This window comes from Pelodiscus sinensis, chromosome 4, assembly GCF_049634645.1.
Source record: "Pelodiscus sinensis isolate JC-2024 chromosome 4, ASM4963464v1, whole genome shotgun sequence".
Lineage (NCBI taxonomy): Eukaryota > Metazoa > Chordata > Testudines > Trionychidae > Pelodiscus > Pelodiscus sinensis.
In genome coordinates this window covers 27,329,239-27,349,832 of record NC_134714.1, presented here as the reverse complement: position 1 = coordinate 27,349,832, position 20,594 = coordinate 27,329,239, and the positions used below count along the sequence as shown (strand labels likewise).

Here is a 20,594-nt window from a genome sequence, read left to right as displayed (position 1 = left end):
GTTTCCAGTTAGAATCATAGAGCTGGAAGAGACCTCGGGAGGTCATCAAGTCCAGCCCCCTGCCCAAGGCAGGATCAATCCCAACGAAATCAACCCAGCCAGAGCTTTGTCAAGCTGAGACTTAAAATCCTCTAAGGATGGAGATTCCACCACCTCCCTTGTAACCCATTCCAGTAGTTCACCACCCTCCTACTGAAATAGTTTTTCCTAATATCCAACCTAGACCTCCCCCACTGTAACTTGAGACCATTGTTCCTTGTTCTGCTACCTGTCACTACTGTGAACAGCCTTTCTCCACCCTCTTTGGAACCTCCCTTCAGGAAACTGAAGGCTACTATAAATCCCCCTCTCACCCTTCTCTTCTGCAGACTAAACAAACCCAAATCCCTCAGTCTCTCCTGATAGGTCAAGTGCTAGCCCCCTAATCATTTTGGTCACCCTCCACTGGACCCTCTCCAATGCGTCCACATCCTTTCTATAGTGGGGGGCCCAGAACTGAAGACAATACTCCAGATGTGGCATCACCAAAGCCAAATAAAGGGGGAAAATCACTTCTCTAGATCTGCTTACAATGCTCTTCCTAATGCAACCTAATATGCCATTAGCCTTCTTAGCTACAAGGGCACTAATATCCACTGTTGACTTATATCCAGCTTCTCATCCACTGTAATTCCCACGTCATTTTCTGCAGAACTGCTACTTAGCCAGTTGGTCCCCAGCCTATAACAATGCTTGGGATTCTTCCATCCCAAGTGCAGGACTCTGCATTTGTCCTTGTTGAACCTCATCAGATTTCTTTTCTCTTCAGTTCATCTGTAGAAGTGTATTTTGACCATGAAAGCTCATGATACTATATATTCTTTTTGTTAGTCTCTAAGGTGCCGAAGGATTACTCATAGCTTTTAAAGTTACAGACTAACATGGCTACCACTCTGGTAGTTTAGTTGGTTATCTTCCCTTACCGCATTTCTAAATGTGGCCAAATCCCCCACCTAAATGAAAAACATTCATATAACCATCTCATTCATTTATGAAAAAGCAGCTAAGCAGGAATCTGTGCAGTAGACTTACGTCATGAAGTGCAGCACTTAGCAAAACCTTTATAAACTATAATGTCTAGAGGAAAACTGCTACTTCAATTAATGTGTGATTAGGGAAAGGTGACATTTTGGTGGTCTGGATTTTGCTTTTGCTGAGTTTCAGAAAAACAATAAAATATGTCCAACAACAGTATAAAACGATGAGAAAGTAAACACATGTTTACTTACAAGTCCTTCTTAAAGGTGTTTGGTGAATAATAATGGGTGAAAATGATGTACCTCTTGGTGGCTGTGGAGGATCTTGTTTATTAGGGTCATGAAAATCACCCCAAGTTGGCTGAAGCTAAAACACAAATATATTTGATCTCTCATTTCCATAGTACAACAGTTCAAGGATGAATCTAATACAACCAGTAACATAAAACAAAAAAACAGAATGCAAGACCTTTGTTTGTATGCTATCAAAAGTAGCTTTCCAACTTGCCATTTTCATGGTATATTAATCAATAGTTTGTTTACTCTTTATCTCGGTGTCAAGACATGTTCTTAACTCTATCATGATCTTACTCTAGTATTTCTGAAAGGTAGATAACATTGCCCTCACAAGTGGTACATGTTCTGTTACCCAAGAGAAACTAGAATTGCTCTCTATGACCCCTATTCAGGAAAATATTTAAAAGCATGTGCATAAGAACTGAGTAGTGGTAACTTAAACCACAGTAATACTTAAAATAAATGACAGGCTATGTTAACTTAAGCAATACCACAAATTTGTGTGCTTTTATTCTGTTCCTGGTCTTTTATATTAAACAGAGAGCTGTAGAACAGGGTCTGTCACAAATACTCCAAATAAACGTATAGCAGTTTGGAAACATACATAGTCTTATTTCCTGGTCTGCTAACCAAACATGTCACAATGAATGGAAATCTCAAGTTTCAAAGCTGCAGCTTGCTATGGTAATTACCACTGAAAATCTAATTCCTTAATAAAGGAAAATCAGAAAGTGACTTTATAAATTAAGGAACCACGCAAATTTGCCTGTTGATACTGCCACAGGAACAGAAAACTGCATGTGCGTACTTACTACTGTGTTAAGGATTTTTCAATATGACTTAGCAATGAGGAATCAGTGTGAAAATAAAATAAAACTCCTACTCTACAAAGATGTTAAATGTAAACAAGACTATACCACTGTTGCACTCAATGGAGATCCTGCCGGTGTAGTAGTATATGTACTAGTTAGTGACAGGTCTAGATCCATAGTTGGTGGGTCTCCAAGAGGTGGAAGAGAGGAGAGACTGTGCGACATGTCCATGTCAGCCATTGAGAAGAAAACTTCTTCTTCTAAGGAGAAATTGTGTATAATCAATTATGAGTTTTTTTCTAATGACAAATATCCATTTTAGTTATAATACACTAAATTTAAAATAGCTACAGAAACAAAATATCCTGGATATGATGCTAATTAGCTAAAAAGTTTATTCACAACATTTCCTAGTTCACTTATACTAGATCTCAGTAATAACTAAAGGGATTTAAAAGAAAAAGAGTGTGTGTCAAAGCAACACAAAACACCAAATACCAGCAATGGAGTAAGTACACACATAATATAAAATGTTTACATTTATTTTCATGTGCAGCTTAAGACTGCTACAGGCTGCAGTGTTTAATTCATACTTCCCAAGCTGAATCAGATATAAACTGGCACCTAAAAAAAGTCAGTAGCAAATGATCCATGGACTCAAAATTAAAAAGTAAATATACACAACCATTAAAACAAATAAAATACTAGGTTATTATAAACCTTTGTTAATGGAGCTATGCTAATCTAAGTATTGATATCTTTCAGATTCCAGGTTTCTTCATGAAATTCCTGTCTTAAATCCAAATACATTACTACAATCCATGACTATTTAAACTAGGTTTTTATAACAGAAAACTAAAAGATGGAGCTTTATGGTATTCTTTATTTCAGTTAGTTCCTTCAAATACTAGTTCTGAAAGGGATTTTACTAGAGATGTTAAAATACAGTTAATTGACTAGTCGACGGAATTTCCATCGATGACTTGACTAGTCAATAGGCAGTTCCACATTCCTCCTTTGAAATGTTCCAAAGCCCCCGCTCTACGTGGCAGCAGAACCTGGGGTCAGCTGGGGACCCACGGCTGCCCCTTTGAAACACTGCCTTGGGGTTTCAAAGCAGCAGCACTACCACTTTGAAGTACCCCTTCACCACACTTTGATGCCTCTACATTATTGGATAGTCGACTAGTCTTTAACATCCCTAGATCTTCTAGCACTAGTATCTGTTTTGTTGTGTATTAGTGTCTTATGGATACAACATGAATAACTGGAAGTTGCTTTAGACCAAATGCCTCATGTAACCTATCAATTTTAATGTCACAATCTGCTGGATCTATATATCTTATTTTGATGTACGTATCATTCTTGTATGTAAAGTTAGAAATATGGACTGTGAAATGGCTTGTGGTTTTAAACGCGCAAATGAAAACCATCAAGGGTGTTTCCCTCAATTTCTAAGTGATCACTTGTAAACAGCCTCTTTTGTCCTCCAAGACTAAGCAGTGGTTGGTTTTAGGAAGACATGTGACCACCACAAGTGGTAAGAACTGACCACGTAATTTTCGATGGAAAGGGAGAATGTAGAAACAAAGAATTCCCACCCAAAAGGAAGGCTATTTAAGATGCAAAATTTTCAGGCTCTTTGTCTTTGGCTGGCATGACACACCCAAGGAATCAACCAGAGACCCCAGGGAAAAAAGATCTTCCATGGCTTGTAGGTCTATCTGAAATAAGAACAATTTTAGGGTAAGTTTGCAGTAAGCTTCAGTGTGTTAGAACTAGTTATGCGTTTTCTGTTATTTAAATTTGTAATTTTCACTTGCAAACTCTTAAATCCTGCTGTTTGCACTTAATAGAATTACTTTTATTTACTATCAAGCCCAGTGTAAATAAATGTTACCTGGGGGAGCAATTTGTATGTACATTCTCCTTTCATTGTTAAAGGGGGCTTGCCTGATTGATTTATTTGGGGCTCTGATCCCATTTAGGGAGTGGGTTTCCTGATTGCTGTGCTGGAAACTGCATTCTCCTAAGACCTGAAGAGTTTTAGTGTCTGTATTGCTCTTTGGCATGGGGTGGAGGGATTCAGGGGGAAAGATGATCTCAGTTCTGTGCCTTGGCTGGGAAAGACCAGAAGATCTGGTCCCACAGGACAGGGTGGTGAGAAGCCCCAGACAGAAAGGTGGCCAGTGTCAGTGGCTTTATCAGCACACAGAGAAGCAACCCCAAGAGGTCTTCTGTGACCACACCTCGTGAAAGTGTTCAGACTAGGGATGTTAAGGACTAGTCGACTATCCAATAAGCAAATGCAAATGCTTATCGGATAGTCAGTCGACTAATTGATTCCCTCCACCTTGCTTCCTCTATCAAATAGAGGCAGCAAAGTAAAGCGAAAGAGGGTACTTGAAAGCAGCAGTGCCACACAGCTGATCCTGGGCTCAGCTGTGCGGTGCTGTGCATGTGGAGCCTGGGGACTCCCCAGCTGACCACGGGCTTCGTACAGCATTTCCCCAGAACCTGGGGTCAGCTGAAGAGTTCCCAGCTGATCCAGGGTTCCACAGAAATGCCACGCTGGAGCCCGAGATCAGCTGGGGGGTCCCCAGCTGACCTCAGGTTCCACGCATTCAGCACTGCAGAACTGAGCTTGGGCTCAGCTATGTGGCGCTGGTGCTTTGAAACACTGAGGTGGCATTTGAAAGGGGCAGTGCCGCACATCTGAGCTGGTGATCAGCTGTGTGGTGCTGCCCCTTGAACGCCGCCTCGGTGTTCCAAAGGGGCAGCCACACAGCTGATCCCCAGATCAGCTGTGCAGCGCTGTTCCTTTCAAATGCCCAGGCGGATTCCCTAGCTGATCCCAAGTTCCCTTGAAATACTCTGGGGAGGTCCCAGCTATCCCCAGCTCTGCGTGGTATTTCAAATCGGCAGTGCAGCATGAAGCCCAGGGTCAGCGGGAGACTCTGAGTGCCCCACTGACCCTGGGATCCATGCTGCGCTGCTGCTTTGAAATGCACAAGAGTCCCGCTGGGGACTCTTGTGCATTTCAAAGCTGGCACTCGCATGTAGCCTGGAGTCAGGGGGACTTCCTGCTGGCCCTGGGCTGCATGCAGAGTTATGCATTCCTCCTTAAAAATGTACAAGAGCCCCCACTGGGGTTCTTGTACATTTCAAAGGAGGAATGTGGAAGTGCTTATCGACTAGTCAATTAACTGCTAGTTAACATCTTTAATCCAGACTATTAAATGCCCCAAATGAACTATGACTTCATTCTGGGCTACTTACAGGAATAGCCCTTATATCCTGATTTAAGGGTATAATTAATGGAAAATAGTAAGTTTAAAAATTTATTAAGGTTACTGTTATTTTGCCCTTCTGAAGAGTGCTTTAACACTGTACATTCAAAATTATTTTGCACAATGTTCATATTAGGCTGTCTGATACACTGGCATCACGTTTCATACTCACCACGGCTAGAAGGCGTTCTGGTGGTCTCCGTATCATAAAAGCTCTGCTCAGACGATGCTCCTGCTGACAAAGATTCTTTTCTTAAGTAACGCTTCAGCTCCATCTGAATCCGATACTCGTCTTCCTGTTGCATTGGTCGGTTCTTTCTATCTTTATTTGACAATTCTATCCTGCTGGGGTTCTCTGTATTCAAATAGAGGAAATAGAAACAAATTGTATTTCCCTCCCAATCCACCAAGGAAACTTCAACCAGTCAGAAACTGCCTGATAATTCATCAAGTTAACTCCTTTTTCACTTTTCTCAGTACAAACCTTCATAAAAACTAGCCCCTTTTTAAAGAGGAAGCTCTTGAGGTTAGGTAGTCAGAATAGTTACAGGCTATGTCTACTCTACAGAGTTTTTTCAGAAAAATGGCCATTTTTCCAAAAAAAAACAACAACACTGCAATTGTGTTCTTTTTGAAAAAAAATTGAAAGAACAGAGGGGTATTTGGACATTCGGAAACCTCTTTCTACAAGGAAGAAGCCTTTTTACGAAAGAGCTCTTTCAGAAAAAGGCGTATGAGGACCGGGAAGAGGGAGTTCTTTCAAAAGAGGAAAAAGCACAGCTGCCCTGGTGGCCACTCTGTCCACAGTAATCACAGCTTAAATGCGAGATAGTGTCCACACTGAATGGATGCTATCTTTTGAAAAAGCGATGCACTTTGGCAGTGTGGACGCTCTCTTTTGGAAGAAATTTTTTTGGAAGATGTCTTCCGGAAAAGCTTTTTCCATAAGAAGCCTACAGTCTAGATGTAACCACAGGCTACTTTTTTATTAAAATTTTTTGGCTTATGTTGGCTTTAAAGTGATAAGGAATAGGGCTATGAAAGTGCATCAGAGGCAGCACTGTGGAGGAGGGAAGGCAGGTTTGAGCAGGTACACACAGGGAGCCAGCTTAAAAGCACATGCACACCAGTTCCTAGGAAGCCATATAACCACTGATATTTTCAGCATTTACACATTACTTAATTAAATGCATTTTCACATCCCTATTATGACTACACCATCTACAAATTACATTATAAAAGACTTGGCCCCAATTCAATCAATGGAATAGGAAAGTATTTCCAAAATTCTTTTCAGAATTCAAACCATTATTTAAACTGACACATTAATTGAGTTTACAGCATTGGAATATATCTAGTGATACACCTGACCAATAACATAATTTTTATTCTTTTATCAGCTAGTATTCAAAAAAGGATTGTACATTTATATAAACAATAAGAGCATCCATAATTATACTAGATCTGGTCTATATACATACATTTATCAATATGAAAAATTCAAACCCTGAGTGATGTAGTTATATCAATCTTACGTACAACCCTCCCATCCTGTAGACAGTGATACAGCAGTAAAAGAGCTTCTACCATTGACATAGATACCATCTCTCAGGGAGGTGGATTAATTATGTCTCCAGAAAAGTACTCTCACATTGGTATCGTGTGTCCTCATTAAAGTGCACTTGATGTACCCCACTCTGGTCAGAGAATATAATTTTATGAATTATACCAAACAAAACTGTTTCACTGCTATATTGCAGGGGTCAGCAACCTTTTCAAACAAAAGAGCCAAACTACATCAAAATTCAGAACATGTGGTCAACAAAGAACCATATAAGAATGCCTATTTGCATGACTTAAAATATACAACTTAATATTATTGATAATTGACGATGATTAATAATAGCATAAATGAAACATTATACTCACAGACTTTATTTAGTGGGACTTCTGATGCTGCTGGAGATGCAGTTTGTGAATGTGTGGGGAGCGGTGAAGGAGTCAGGATTGGGGTATATGAGGGGCTCAGGACAGGGGGTTGATGTGTGTGGGAGGTCCAGGAGGCAGGGCAGGGTGCTAGGGATGGGAAATAAAGTATGTGGGGGGATGGGGGGCTGGATTATTTTACCTGGCTGGGTTGGCCTGCTGCACCCAGGCAGCAGTGGCTGGATGAGAGGCTGAGCCAGGATCGCCACAGCCAGATCGTGGCCTCCCCTCCTACCCATGCTGCAGCAAGAGGAGAGCCGCTCCCGACCCCTCTTGTGGCCAGATGGGGGCTAGACCATGGGGCCTGGGCCTCAAATGGGGCCTTGTTGGCCAGGTTTCATTTTAAATAAAGTAAATGATGATGTCCAGCACAAAAGGTTTCAACATTGTCTCTATTTATGACAGGGGTGGGGAACCTTTTTTGGGTCAGGAGACCACTGACCCACAGAAAAATCAGCTGGGGACCACATAAGTGAGAAGCAATAACAACACAAAAAACCCCTCCAAAACCCTCCAACCCTCACTAATGTGGCCCCCAACTGAAACACCTCACTCCCCTGGAGCTCCAACCCCATGGTTGGGGGAGGTTCAAGGCCTCAGGCCAGATTAAGTCTTCTAGGTTTCCAGGATTGGTGGCTTTTGTGGGCCCCCCTAGGCTCTGGGGTGGGGGCAAAAATGAAGGGTTCAGTGTGTGGGACAGGGCTGCCAGTGAGTGGGATAGGGTGCAGGATCTGGGTGGGAGGTGGAGTGTAGGAGGAGGTGAGGGGGTGAGGTCTGGGTGGAAAGCAGGGTGCAAAAGCAGGCTGAGAGTAGGGTGTTTGGCAGGAAGTGGCAGGTGCAAGAGAGGGTAAAGAGTCTGGCCAGCAGGGAGGATGCAAGAGTGGGCTGGGAGTAGAGCGTCTGGCCGGGGAGAGGTGCAAGAGGAGGCTGAGAATAAGGTGTTTGGCCAGGGGGGAGGGGACAGGAGCAAGGGACGGTGCAGGAGCAGGCTGGATGGTAGGGTGTCTCTTCCGGGGGCAGAGTGCAAGAGCACGCTGGAGGCAAAGTGTCTGGCCAGGAGGGAGGGTGCAAGAGTGCACTGTGGGTAGGGTATATGTCCGGGGGAGGTACAGGAGCAAAGGAGGGCACAGAAGTTGGGTGAGGGTACGGGGTCTTGGTAGAGGATGTGTGAGGGGGGATGGAGTGCGGGGTCTCATCAGGGCAGTGAGTGAGAGGCCTGGGGATACAGGGACTTGGCAGGGAGGTAAATTAGGGTGCTGGGAGTGCAGGGTCTTAGTGTGGGGGGGGGCCACTTACTTGCTTTCACGCTGCTTTCAGGCATGGCCTCCTTCTGCTCTTATCGGCCAGATTCTGGCCAATGGGAGCAAAGGGGAAAGCCTCCAGGAAGCATGTGCCTGTGCTGCTGTCCCCCAGCCGGGGGAAGAGAAGCAGAAGCTCGCAGAGCCTCTTCTGGTTCCAGCTTCTTCCCCAAAAGCTGGATCTGGCAAGGAGGCATGGGGCTTCCATGCCTCCTTGCCCAGATCCAGCCTTCTGGGGAGAAGCTGGAACCCAGCAGAGGCTCTGCGAGCTTCTGCTCACTTCCCACGGCTGGGGGAACTAGTGGGGGCTGAGCTTGAGCAGCAAAAGAGCCATATTTGATTCCCTACTGAGCCATATTTGGCTTGGGAGCCCTAGGTTGTCAACCCTTGTTATACTGTCCTTTTCTCCCTACGCTACTCCTCTTCTCTCCACACACACACTTAATTATACCTGCCACGTCAGCACAAACTAAGATTTTAAGCTATTCAAAAAGACTGTTACAAAAATGGACAGCATATAGAACAATGGAGCCTGGAGACCTTATGGGAAATATTATCTTTAGGTAAATAAACAGATAATAAATATTAATAAGCTGGTATAGTAATTACTATGTACCTAATCAGGGGACTTGTTTATTGTGCAAGATTTCTTTACTGCTTTCTATCTCAAAGACACATTTAATATTCATATAATATTTACTTGCCTGGTCCAGCAATGGCTGCTAACATGTCCAACAGAAGATGTACCTGCCTTGGTGACAGGAATAGGTGTATAGAGTCTATTTGGCCATCGACATCCAGCTTAAAAAAAAATTATAAACACTCAGAATAAAGACATACCTTTAAGCTTCTCCAATTAACTATTAGTTACTTGAGAGTGTACATGATCACTGTACAGCAGCAGCTCTCAACCTTTCCAGATTACTGTGTACCCCTTTCAGAAGTCCAGTTTGCCTGGAGTACCCCAAGGTTTACCTCACTTAAAAACTAGTTGCTTATAAAATCAGACAAAATGCAAAAGCGTCAGAGTACACTATTATTGAAAAATTGCTTACCTTCTCATTTTACCATATAATTATAAATCAATTGGAATATAAATATTGTACATACATTCGGTATATAATTCAGATTGAACCTCTCTAGTCTAACATCCTGACCAGTGACAAACCAGAGAATTTGCCGAACCCCAGGAGGTCAATATTAAACAGCATTACCAGCACTTCCACTGCTTACTGGGCTCTTAAAAGATGTTTAGGGGTAAATTAGTGCTAAATAACACAGAAAACTGAGAGTTAGGGCTGGCGGCTGTAAACAAACTTTATGGGACTGTGGGAAACTTGGCCACACCCATGATAAGTGGATATCTGTCTAACTAAAATCATGCCGGACCACAGATGTTGCTGAACCACAGTGGCGGACTAGGGAGGTTCTTCATGTACATAGAGCAGTATGAACAAGTAAATGTCTATGTGAAATTTTAGTTTGTACTGAATTTATTAGTGCTTTTGATGTAGCCTATTGTACAACTAGGTAAATATCTAGATGAGCTGGTATAGCCCTGGGAAGTGCTCTGTGTACCCACAGGTCTATGGGTATTCCTGATGGACAACCACTACTCTGTATAACAAGTCAATTAAAGCTCTTCTTCTTCTTCTTTCACTCTCTCCTCTGCTGCCAGCACCTTCAAGCTGCTTTTAAGTGACCTGCAAATTATATCTAGAAGCTTTGTAGCACACAGTCTTCCTCCAACATTTGGGACTGAAACTTCATATTCTTACAATTGGGAACAGCCTGAAATTGAACTGTACAATTGCTTCCAACTTTGGGTTTCATAGTGGTTCTATAAAACATTGCTACTGTGCCAACGACTATTTATTTAGTTATACCATACACACACAAAAAATATGCGCTCTTGGAGAAAAATCCAGGATAATAATTTAACAGTTAGCAATTTTGTTACTTTAATATTCTTGAATGTAATTAATGGCATCAACATAAAGCTTATTTAAAATACTATAAACAGAGTAATAAAACTTAATGTACACTACCTTAAAAAATTCAAATAACGTATACATTAAAACCTGCCTGTCATTATTAAGAAAAACATTCATTTTGTATAATATTAAGTTATACCCAAATTTATTATAAACTGCTACAGTAACAAAACACTTAAGAAAATTAAACTAATTCTCTCAAGACCACTAGATAGTATTTCAACACGGGCTTGTTCCCAATGATTGCTGTAGGATTACTCCCTTAAAGGCTCATAAGGATTTAAGGTCCAATTCTCAGAGCCCTTACTCTCCCACTTGTTGCTCCATCGGTAAATGTTATATGTTGGAGAAAAGATTTGCTGGAACAGGTATTTAGAGGGCATATATGGTAACAGTCTTCATAAAAGATATCCTGTGATAGCGATTAGCACAACTAACATTTGTGAAAGGACTCAGAGGGGAAGCTGTGTTAGTCTGTAACTTTAAAAAAACAAGTAGTCTTATTGCACCTTAGAGACTAAGAAAAATATATATATATAGTTAGTCTCTAAAGCCGTGGTCCCCAACACTGTGCCGGCGTGTGGCGGGGGGGAGCGCCAGCCCCGGGCGTGCGGCACTCGGCGGGGGGGGGAGGAGCACCGGCCCTGGGCGCACGGCCCTTGGAGGGGGCCCTGCCCCCGGGCACGCAGCTATGGGGGGGGCCCCGCCCCCGGGCGCGCGGCTGGGGGGGGGCCGCCCCTGGGCGCCCAGCGGGCAAACAGCCACGCCCCCTGGAGCCCTACAACCTCAAAAGGTTGGGGACCACTGCTCTAAAGTACTACAAGACTACCCGCTGTTTATTTATGAAAGGAGTAACATTACTGTAGAAACATGACTAGATTCTTTCTATAGTTGCTACAGTTCATACACATATTTAATTTTTTATTACAAAGTTGAACCTCTATAGTCCACCAGTACCCTTGGGACCTGAACAGTGCTGTAACACACAATTTGCTGAATCACAGGAGATCAATATTGTCTAGCAGCATTACCAATACTTCCACTGTTTACTGGGCTTTTACAAAACAGTTAGACATAAGTTACAACTAAATAACAGCACAGAAGGCTGAGAACCAGGATTGGTGACTCTAAACAAATTTATGGGACCACAGTAAACTTGGCCACACTCATGATACATGAATATCCAGCTAACTACAATCATGACAGACCACAGATATTTCCAGACCAGAGAGTGCTGGACTAGAAAGGTTCAACCTATAAAAATAAAAGTTAAGTATGTCCTGAAGCTGAGTCTTTATGTTTATATATTGTGACTTACTGGGCTTGACAAACGGCGGTGAAATCTACTCACTGCGCATGCACAAAACCCGCATTGCGCATGCATGTGCCGCCGGTGAATGGGGCGACTGGCTGAAATCTACTCGCCAGTGATTTGTCGAGCCCTGGTGACTTGTATATGTTTGGTCTTCCTTACTACATTATCTTTGAATCTGTGATTTTTCTATTAAATAACCTTTTGTTTATTTTACCCCAAGCAGGTCTCTGTCATATACAGGCAGTCCCCGAGTTACGCGGATCCGACTTATGTTACTAACGGGGCTTTTCTTGCCCCGGAGGACGGGAGCGGTGGGACGCCCAGATGCGCCGCGGTCCTCCGCCCCCGTCCTCCGGGGCGAGAAAAGCTGCTCCCCGTCTCTCTGGTCTGCAGGGAGATGGGGAGCAAAGCCTTGGAACACGCCCGCAGCGGGACAGCCCGGGCGCGCTTGAGCTGTCCCCCTGCGGGCGTGCTCCGCGGCTTTGATCCCCGTCTCCCGACCAGCAGACCAGGGAGACGGGGAGCAAAGCCGCAGAGCACGACTGCAGCGGGACAGCCTAGGAGCGCTTGGGCTGTCCCGCTGCGGGCGTGCTCCAAGGCTTTGCTCCCTGTCTCCCTGCAGACCAGGGAGATGGGGAGCAAAGCCGCGGAGCGCGCCGGGGCTGTCCTGCTGCGGGCGTGCTCCGCGGCTTTGCTCCCCGTCTCCCTGGTCTGCTGGGGTGGGGGGAGCAGCTAGTGCCCCCCCCCAGCAGACCAGGCTTTTCTTGCCTACCCCTGGGGTAGAGCAGCTGGGGGCTGCCAGGTTGGTCCTGCAGCGCCGCTCCGGACCAACCCGGCAGCACCCCAGCTGCTCTGCCCCAGGCGTCCTGATTCAGCCGCTGCTGGTCAGTTTCAGCAGCGGCTGAATCAGGACGCCTGGGGCAGAGCAGCTGGGGTGCTGCTGGGTTGCTCCAGTAGCGCCGAGGAGCCGCGCTACTGGACCAACCCAGCAGCACCCCAGCTGCTCTGCCCCAGGCATCCCCAAGTCAGCCGCTGCTGAAACTGACCAGCGGCTGACTACAGGAAGACCGAGGCAGAGTTGCTCTGCCCCAGGCTTCCTGGAATCAGCCGCTGATCAGTTTCAGCAGCAGCTGACTTGGGGACGCCTGGGTTTCTTAAGTTGAATCTGTATGTAAGTCAGAACTGGCGTCCAGATTCAGGCGCGGTTGAAACTGATCAGTTTCAGCAGCGGCTGACGCCAGTTCTGACTTACATACAGATTCAACTTAAGAACAAAACTACAGTCCCTATCTTGTACGTAACCCGGGGACTGCCTGTAAACTGTTGGGAGTGTGTGCAAAGATGGGAGGGAGAGGGTGGATTTCACACCTTTTGAGGTAAAGATGCAGAGAAGAAAGGTCTAAGGGTCTGGTAGTTAAGAACTCACACCACAGATGGGTTTAGGGAGACATGGGACTCAAAAGGCTGTTCGGTCAGTAACAGAATATGATTAGACTTAAAAATCACAATACCATTTACCATACCAACGCACAACACTGTTTTTCCCACTATAATGCACAATATTGCACAAATCATGCCAGAAATGTTGCACTGTGTTCTATTTAAGATCATCAAATGTAAGTGCAATACAGAGCCCTATACACAGATCTTGAACTAAAGAGGTTTTTTACCTTGACATCTTCAAATAAATGTAGTGACTGACAGTAGGAAAACTTCTGACTTTTAAAAGGGATGCAGCCAAGCACCTAGCTACTAGTAATTCTAAAACTGATAAACAGAGATGTTAATATCTTGCAATAATTTGAGAAACACGCTGCATTTTCATAGAATCTTTCTTGTCAGCAAATGTTGCCAAAAAGACTTTATGTCAAGGATTTTTCCTGACTCAACAGAGAGAAAAAAGTTCTAAAAATATCAACTAGAAATTGCAGGATATGTAATGAAATTTCCCACTGTTGTGTAAATCATACTGAGTAGTTTCTGTTCTCTGTATTTTATATATATTCTTTGTTTAAATTAACCATATTTTCAATTTAAACTTAAAAATAATTTCTGTCATTTACAGTTTGTGCATCAGTGTCAGAACACACTATAATCTACAACTGTGAGTATCTTGCATAGAAGATAATTTCAGAACCAATTTTATAACTGAAGTGAATATGAATATTCATGTGAGTAAAGTTTATACCTAAATGCTTGGAGGATCAGGGCCTTAAATTTCATTGTTTAATCTATAGAAGTTTTAGAAAATTCAAATAAAATAGCCTACCAGGCACTTATTTTAAAAAATATGTAATTTAATTCATTGTAAATTTTAATCTAAAATTTCAACTGTATACATTTTCAAATTAGTTTTTATGAGGAAAGCCTCAACGTTCCTTTATAAGTTATTATTTATACCAGTCTCTTTTCTGCCATTTCAATAGGAGGCTACACTACACCGAGCAAATATAAATGGGTAGCAACAGGATTTTCATGAAAACAAAGCAATTCTCTTAGGAGTTACTGCAATTGATAGAACTCAAGCTGTCTCTAAGATACAAGGCACCTTCTTTAAGAAACAAACATCACTGTATTGTCTGTACTTTTTAAAGTAATTTAAATTGAATCACCAAATGATTTACCATAGCTTTTTTTTTTTTTTACAATTTGCTTTGGTAGGAGTTGTAAGGCATGAAAATGGTCAATATGCGTATCTACCAAAGAAAATAAGACACCCCCTAACGCATATTGGGACAAATTCCATGCTCAATTATTAGTGTGCAATTCCTCTGATAATTGCACACTTGTGAACAGAGCAAAACTGCCCGTAATGTTCTGATGCACATTCCATGAATTCCACAATGTATTCTCAGCATTCTATGACCTTATTAGTTAAATAAGATGTTCTAACAAAGTTTATTGCTTTACTTTGAAATGCAGATAATTTAAAATAAAATTAGAAAAATTAAACATAGTCAAAACCAATTATGTTTCCTTAAAACTCTCAAAACTTTTACAGTAGTCAAAACCAAAAACCAAATAGCTGCTTAATAGTGTCCAATTAGTTAAAGACTATAAACCTATGGCTAACCTTAGCTCCAGGAAGTACTTCATGTTGCTTTAATGTAAGGCTCAACTTCATCCTACCAATCAGCCTACTTATTTGTACAGGATCAGAGGGAGCAACTTGTGGCAAGTTTCTAGTTAACTGTGGATGTGGCTCATACACAATTTTTGGATTCCAGCTCGGGGAAAGCTTTGGTTCGGCAGCCTTTAAAAATGCAAAGGGAAAAAAAGAGGCAATCAGCATGCATCCTAGTATCACAACTTTTACATATAGAAGTCTGATAAATCTACACTAAATGTAAATGACAAAGTTTCACTTAAATGCAAATGACAAATGTATTTACTAGCAAATTTTATATAAACAGATAACAAAAGGCGCTCTAAACATTGAAGCATGAGGAAGCAATGAAATTTTTCTTTGAATAGTAAATTATGGAGAGATGCCAATTTTCTCTCCATAGATTAAGGTTGCACTGAGATTCAATTATTGTATGTCCTATTTTTAGTCTTCTATAATTTTGCTCTTCAGACTTCACCATCTCCACTCTTACATAAGTGTTTGACAAATGACACTACTATTTTTTCCCCATAAAAATTCACAAGGGTTGCTGGGATCAAGTTTGAGAACCAATAATGTCAATGAATTAAGAGTGCAATGAGCTACCAAAATACTGTTCCAAGAAGTTTAATTCCTTGACATTTCAGTATTAGGCTTATATGTATATCATAATACAATATACTTTATCCTTCATCAGTTCTACATATTTATAGAATTTATTTATTTTTACCAACTGTGTAGCTGAACACACTGGAGAGGACTTTGCTGATGCTGGAAACTCGTCCCAGAAGAGAGAGACACCTGAGAGCTGAAGTAACTTGTGAGCAAAAGCTGTGGGCTGATTTACATTAATTCCAGAGTGTTCATCAGCAGTTTCATCACAATACATAGTTCTGGGAGACAAAAGCATGGAAATAAGTATGGTAGGGATGTCATGCACACTTTTATCTTCTATTGTATCATATACCATCTAGTTTATGTTTATATATGCTCTCTCTTTTTAGATTGCAAATGGGTGGAAATCTTGAAGATCTTGCAAGATAATAGCAGTTGTGCTATACTTTTGAGGTCAATGTATCATAATATAAGATCATACTATTTATTGTTTAAGCTAGTCTCAGAGTGAAGGAGTTTTCCCTATGCTACTATTTTTGTTTGTTTACTTTAAGACACCTGTAACTGTGTTTTAATCTCATCATTATAATATGGTTCTGAAATGGATAAATCTACAACACAGGTATTTTATATAGTCTTAAAACACTACTGGGATAGAACATTTTATTTATCTGTCATTATTCTTTAATTAATTAACGGAACTTAAGTTATGCCTAGGATACAGGCAGTCCCCGGGTTACGTACAAGATAGGGACTGTAGGTTTGTTCTTAAGTTGAATCTGTATGTAAGTCGGAACTGGCGTCCAGATTCAGCTGCTGCTGAAACTGATCAGTTTCAACAGTGGCTGAATCTGGACGCCAGTTCTGACTTACATACAGATTCAACTTAAGAACCCCAGGCATCCCCAAGTCAGCTGCTGCTGAAACTGATCAGCGGCTGATTCCAGGAAGCCCGGGGCAGGGGCTTCCTGTAGTCAGCCACTGGTCATTTTCAGCAGCTGCTGACTAGGGGACACCTGGGGCAGAGCAGCTGGGGTGCTGCTGGGTTGGTCCAGTGGCACCCAGAGCGGCGCTACGGGACCAACCGGCAGCGCCCCAGCTGCTGTACCACAGGCATCCAGAGCAAAGCCGCGGAGCACGGGGGCAGCGGGACAGCCCAAACGCGCCGTGGCTATCCTGCTGCCCTCAGGCTCCGTGGCTTTGCTCTGCTTTGCTCCCCGTCCCCCTGGTCTGCAGACCAGGGGGACGGGGAGCAAAGCGGCGGAACACGCGGGCAGCGGGACAGCCCAGACGCGCTGTGGCTATCCTGCTGCCCTCGGGCTCCGCGGCTTTGCTCTGCTCTGCTCCCCGTCCCCCAGGTCTGCAGACCAGGGGGAGGGGGAGCAGAGTAGAGCAGAGGGCGGAACCCGCGGCCAGCTGACAGCCCAGACGCGTCTGGGCTGTCAGCTGGTCGCGTGCTCCGCTCTGCTTCCCCCCCCCCCCCATGGTTTGCAGACCAGGGGGAGGGGGAGCAGAGCGGAGCAGAGCAGAGCGGCAGAACGCGCGGCCAGCTGACAGCCTAGACGCGTCTGGGCTGTCAGCTGGCCTCGTGCTCCGCTCTGCTCCCCCCCCACCCTGCAGATCAGGGGGAGGGGGAGCAGAGCGGAGCACAGCAGAGCGGCGGAACGCGCGGCCAGCTGACAGCCCAGAAGCGTCTGGGCTGTCAGCTGGCTGCGCGTTCCGCCGCTCTGCTCTGCTCCGCTCTGCTCCCCCTCCCCCTGGTCTGCAGGGGGGGGGGGGAGCAGAGCGGAGCGCGCGGCCAGCTGACAGCCCAGACGCGTCTGGGCTGTCAGCTGGCCGCGCGTTCCGCCGCCGCTTTGCTTCCTCTCCCTGTTCTGCTCGAGACCAGGGAGAGGAAGTGCCCCGTTCGTAACTGCGGATCCGACATAAGTCGGATCCGCGTAACTCGGGGACTGCCTGTATATCCAAAATTCACCCATCTAAATTTCTGAAAATAAATATTCTCTAATAAAATACCACTGAATTGTATAAACAGAAGAGTGGAAATTTTAATGTAAAAGATATAATATATTATAGGAACCCACATACAATTGTATTTTAACTAAAATAACTCGAATGGTATACTTCTCTGTTATAAATCTTAAATTAGATGTTCTCTCTCTAAAAGCTACTCTTTCGCAAACTGTTTTATGTACATGGGATTTTTAAGGGGGAAAAAGGTGGAGGGATTCAGACAGACAAGTTTACTGACCAGTTCTCTCGAACTGAACTCATCAGCTGTGACAATGGGTTTTTTGTTGTTATTTGTTTAAGAACAAACTATAATTAGTTCAGATTTTGTGTGTGTAAAAACATTATTTTATAGTGATTTTAATATTGTGCAAGATATTTTTGTTGTTATGATGCTGCCAACTGAAATGAGCCTATTATTGAAATGAGCTAAATGAATACCTTATGAACATGTACGGTTTATAAATAATTTTAATTGTAATAATTGTAATTTGCTTTGCACTGTATGTGAGTTCTTTTTGCACATCATGCAAAAGCTATAATTCTACTGATCTGGTAATACTTTTGTTGGATGAAGGCTTCTTTCTTATATATAGAATTGCAAGGTCAGATTTTCAAAAGTGTTCAAGATCCACAACAGGGGCCAGATTTTCTGAGTTAATCTTAATTCAAGCACCTAAACAGAGGTGGCCGTTTTAACATTGGGAGCTGTTGGGTGTTGACCATATAAGAAAATCTAGTCATTCATTTAGGCCAGGGCTACTCAACACGTGGCCCATGGGCCACATGTGGCCTACAGTTTGTTTGTTTGCGGCCCGCAGTGAGGTTTGGGTTTAGGCAGGGCTCAATACGTGGCCCGCGGGTGGGACTCAAAAAAAAAAAACAAGTAGTCAATATAATGGTCTTCTGGTGATATGCATTTTAGTGGTTAAATTCCTGAACAGTCATTGCTCATTAAAAGTGCTGCTATATGGATGGAAATCGGGTAAATATTGCATGTTAATAATATCAGCAGAACTTACTTAAATGGGGCCTGTGTATTGTGTAGTCTTGCCTAAATCTCTTTATTCATGCTCATCAGTTTGAAAGATGCTATTTACACATATTTGCATGTAAATGCAACCACACTTAAGTTATGGCCCGCGGGGCTCCCAAAGTTGAGTAGCCCTGATTTAGGCCATGTCCTCACAGGAAAAAACAAACAAACAAAGACCCTGCAGCAGCAAGTCTCAGAGTCAAGATCAACTGATTCGGGTTTACAGTGCTCATGCTGCAGTGTTAAAAATAGCAGGGTAGACATTCAGGTTTGGGATGCAGCCTGAGATCCGAGACCCTACCCCTTCACTGGGTTCCAAAACCCAGTTTCCATTACAAGCCCAAAGATCTACAATGCTGTTTTTAACCCTGCAGCACAAGCCTGAAACAACTGACCCAGGCTCTGAGGCTCACTGCTACGGGTGTTTTGGGTTTTTTTGTTATGTCGATGTACCCTCCCTGTCATCAGAACGGGAGCTGTTCAATGTTGCCATCTTTTGAAAATCTGGCACTCTTCTGATGATTATAGAACAGAAGTGTGCAAGAGATTTTGGTAAGTGGTCAAGGGCCACACTTTTCCATGGAGCGGTGGGAGGTCGGGATGGAGGTTGGATGCAGAAGAGAGCTCAGGGTAGAAGACTCGGGAACAGGAGAGGGAGATCTGAGAGGGAGTTTGGGTGAAAGAGTGGGTTGTGATCTGGGGCAGGGGCTTTGGATGCAGGGTCTGGGAGGGAGTTGTAACCTGGGGAAGAGGATGTGCAGAGGGTTTGGGTGATGACTTGGGGCAAGGAAATGGGCTGTAGGGTCAGGAAGGGGGTATGGGTGCATGAGGGGATTCTGACCTGGGAGAGAGGTAGGAGGGATACAAGGCCTGGGAGGGAACTGTGACCTGGAAAACCGGTATAGGGTGGTGCTGAGAGTTTGAGTGGTGACTTGGGGAAGGAGGAGATAGTAGCCTAGGGCAAGGAGCTGGGGGGGGGGGGGATATGATGGATGGTGCCAGAGGTAGGCTCTGACCAGGAGGCGCTTACCTTGGCGGCTCCCAGCTAGCAGCCCCACAGAACCCTGCAGCAGGCAGACTCCCTGCCTGACTCTGCTCCAGGTGGGGAAGGAGAGGTCTCTGCTCCAGGTGGGGAAGGAGAGGTGAAAAAAGGGAAGGCTTTGCACACTGCCCCCACCCCCAGCAAAATTTCTCAGCTCTACTGGCTGAAAAACAGCCAATGGGATCTGAGAGATTTTGCTGGGGAGTAGGGGCAGTGCACAAAGTCTCCTCCCACCCTTTACATCCTGGTGCCTGGAGCAGAGAGTCACAGGGAGCAGCCAGCTGCTTAAAGCGGTGTGAGCTGCTCTATTCCTGAGGGCCCATGAGCTGCATCCAGCAGTTTGGCATGCTGGATTCAGCCTGTGGGCCATATCTTACCTGCCCCTGTCATAGAGTTAGTAACCCTGCTAAGAGCTGGGTGGAAAAGTGTTACTTAAACATTCATTTAAGTTGTCAAAAGTCAACAGCAAGAATGATTTAGACTTTAGAGCTATACTATGTGAGAGGACGTAAATCTGTGCATACAAAGGAAAGAGCTATCCAGTTCTTTTTTTTAAATGTTTATTATAAGCAACACTTACTTCTCAATTCGGATTTCAAGTGCAGACCCACTTTTAGAAGTTTCCAGCACATGTTCAATTCTCAAAACAGTATCTAAAAAGGTAACTTTCACTCTTCTTAGAACTGAAGTGAAGAAAAGAGAAGACAACAAGTTACACATTAACATCAGTGAGAGACACTGATGACTTAATAAATGAATAAAGACAAATTCTTCTTT

General features: G+C 43.7%; 1 protein-coding gene across 3 annotated transcripts in view; it reads right to left on the bottom strand.

Annotated features, from left to right (window-relative positions):
* Window positions 1-20,594, bottom strand: part of ATG2B (autophagy related 2B) — a 91,261-nt gene that overhangs the window by 62,007 nt on the left and 8,660 nt on the right. For 2 of the 3 annotated variants that reach the window (XM_006133706.4, XM_025189916.2), the window contains exons 4-10: window positions 20,398-20,500; window positions 15,845-16,007; window positions 15,082-15,261; window positions 9,404-9,500; window positions 5,588-5,770; window positions 2,231-2,385; window positions 1,269-1,383 (exon numbers count right to left, since the gene is read on the bottom strand). In XM_006133706.4, the coding sequence (XP_006133768.1) occupies window positions 1,269-1,383; window positions 2,231-2,385; window positions 5,588-5,770; window positions 9,404-9,500; window positions 15,082-15,261; window positions 15,845-16,007; window positions 20,398-20,500 (996 nt within the window). The remainder of the gene's footprint in view (window positions 1-1,268; window positions 1,384-2,230; window positions 2,386-5,587; window positions 5,771-9,403; window positions 9,501-15,081; window positions 15,262-15,844; window positions 16,008-20,397; window positions 20,501-20,594) is intronic. The other variant, XM_025189917.2, reaches the window with a different exon arrangement.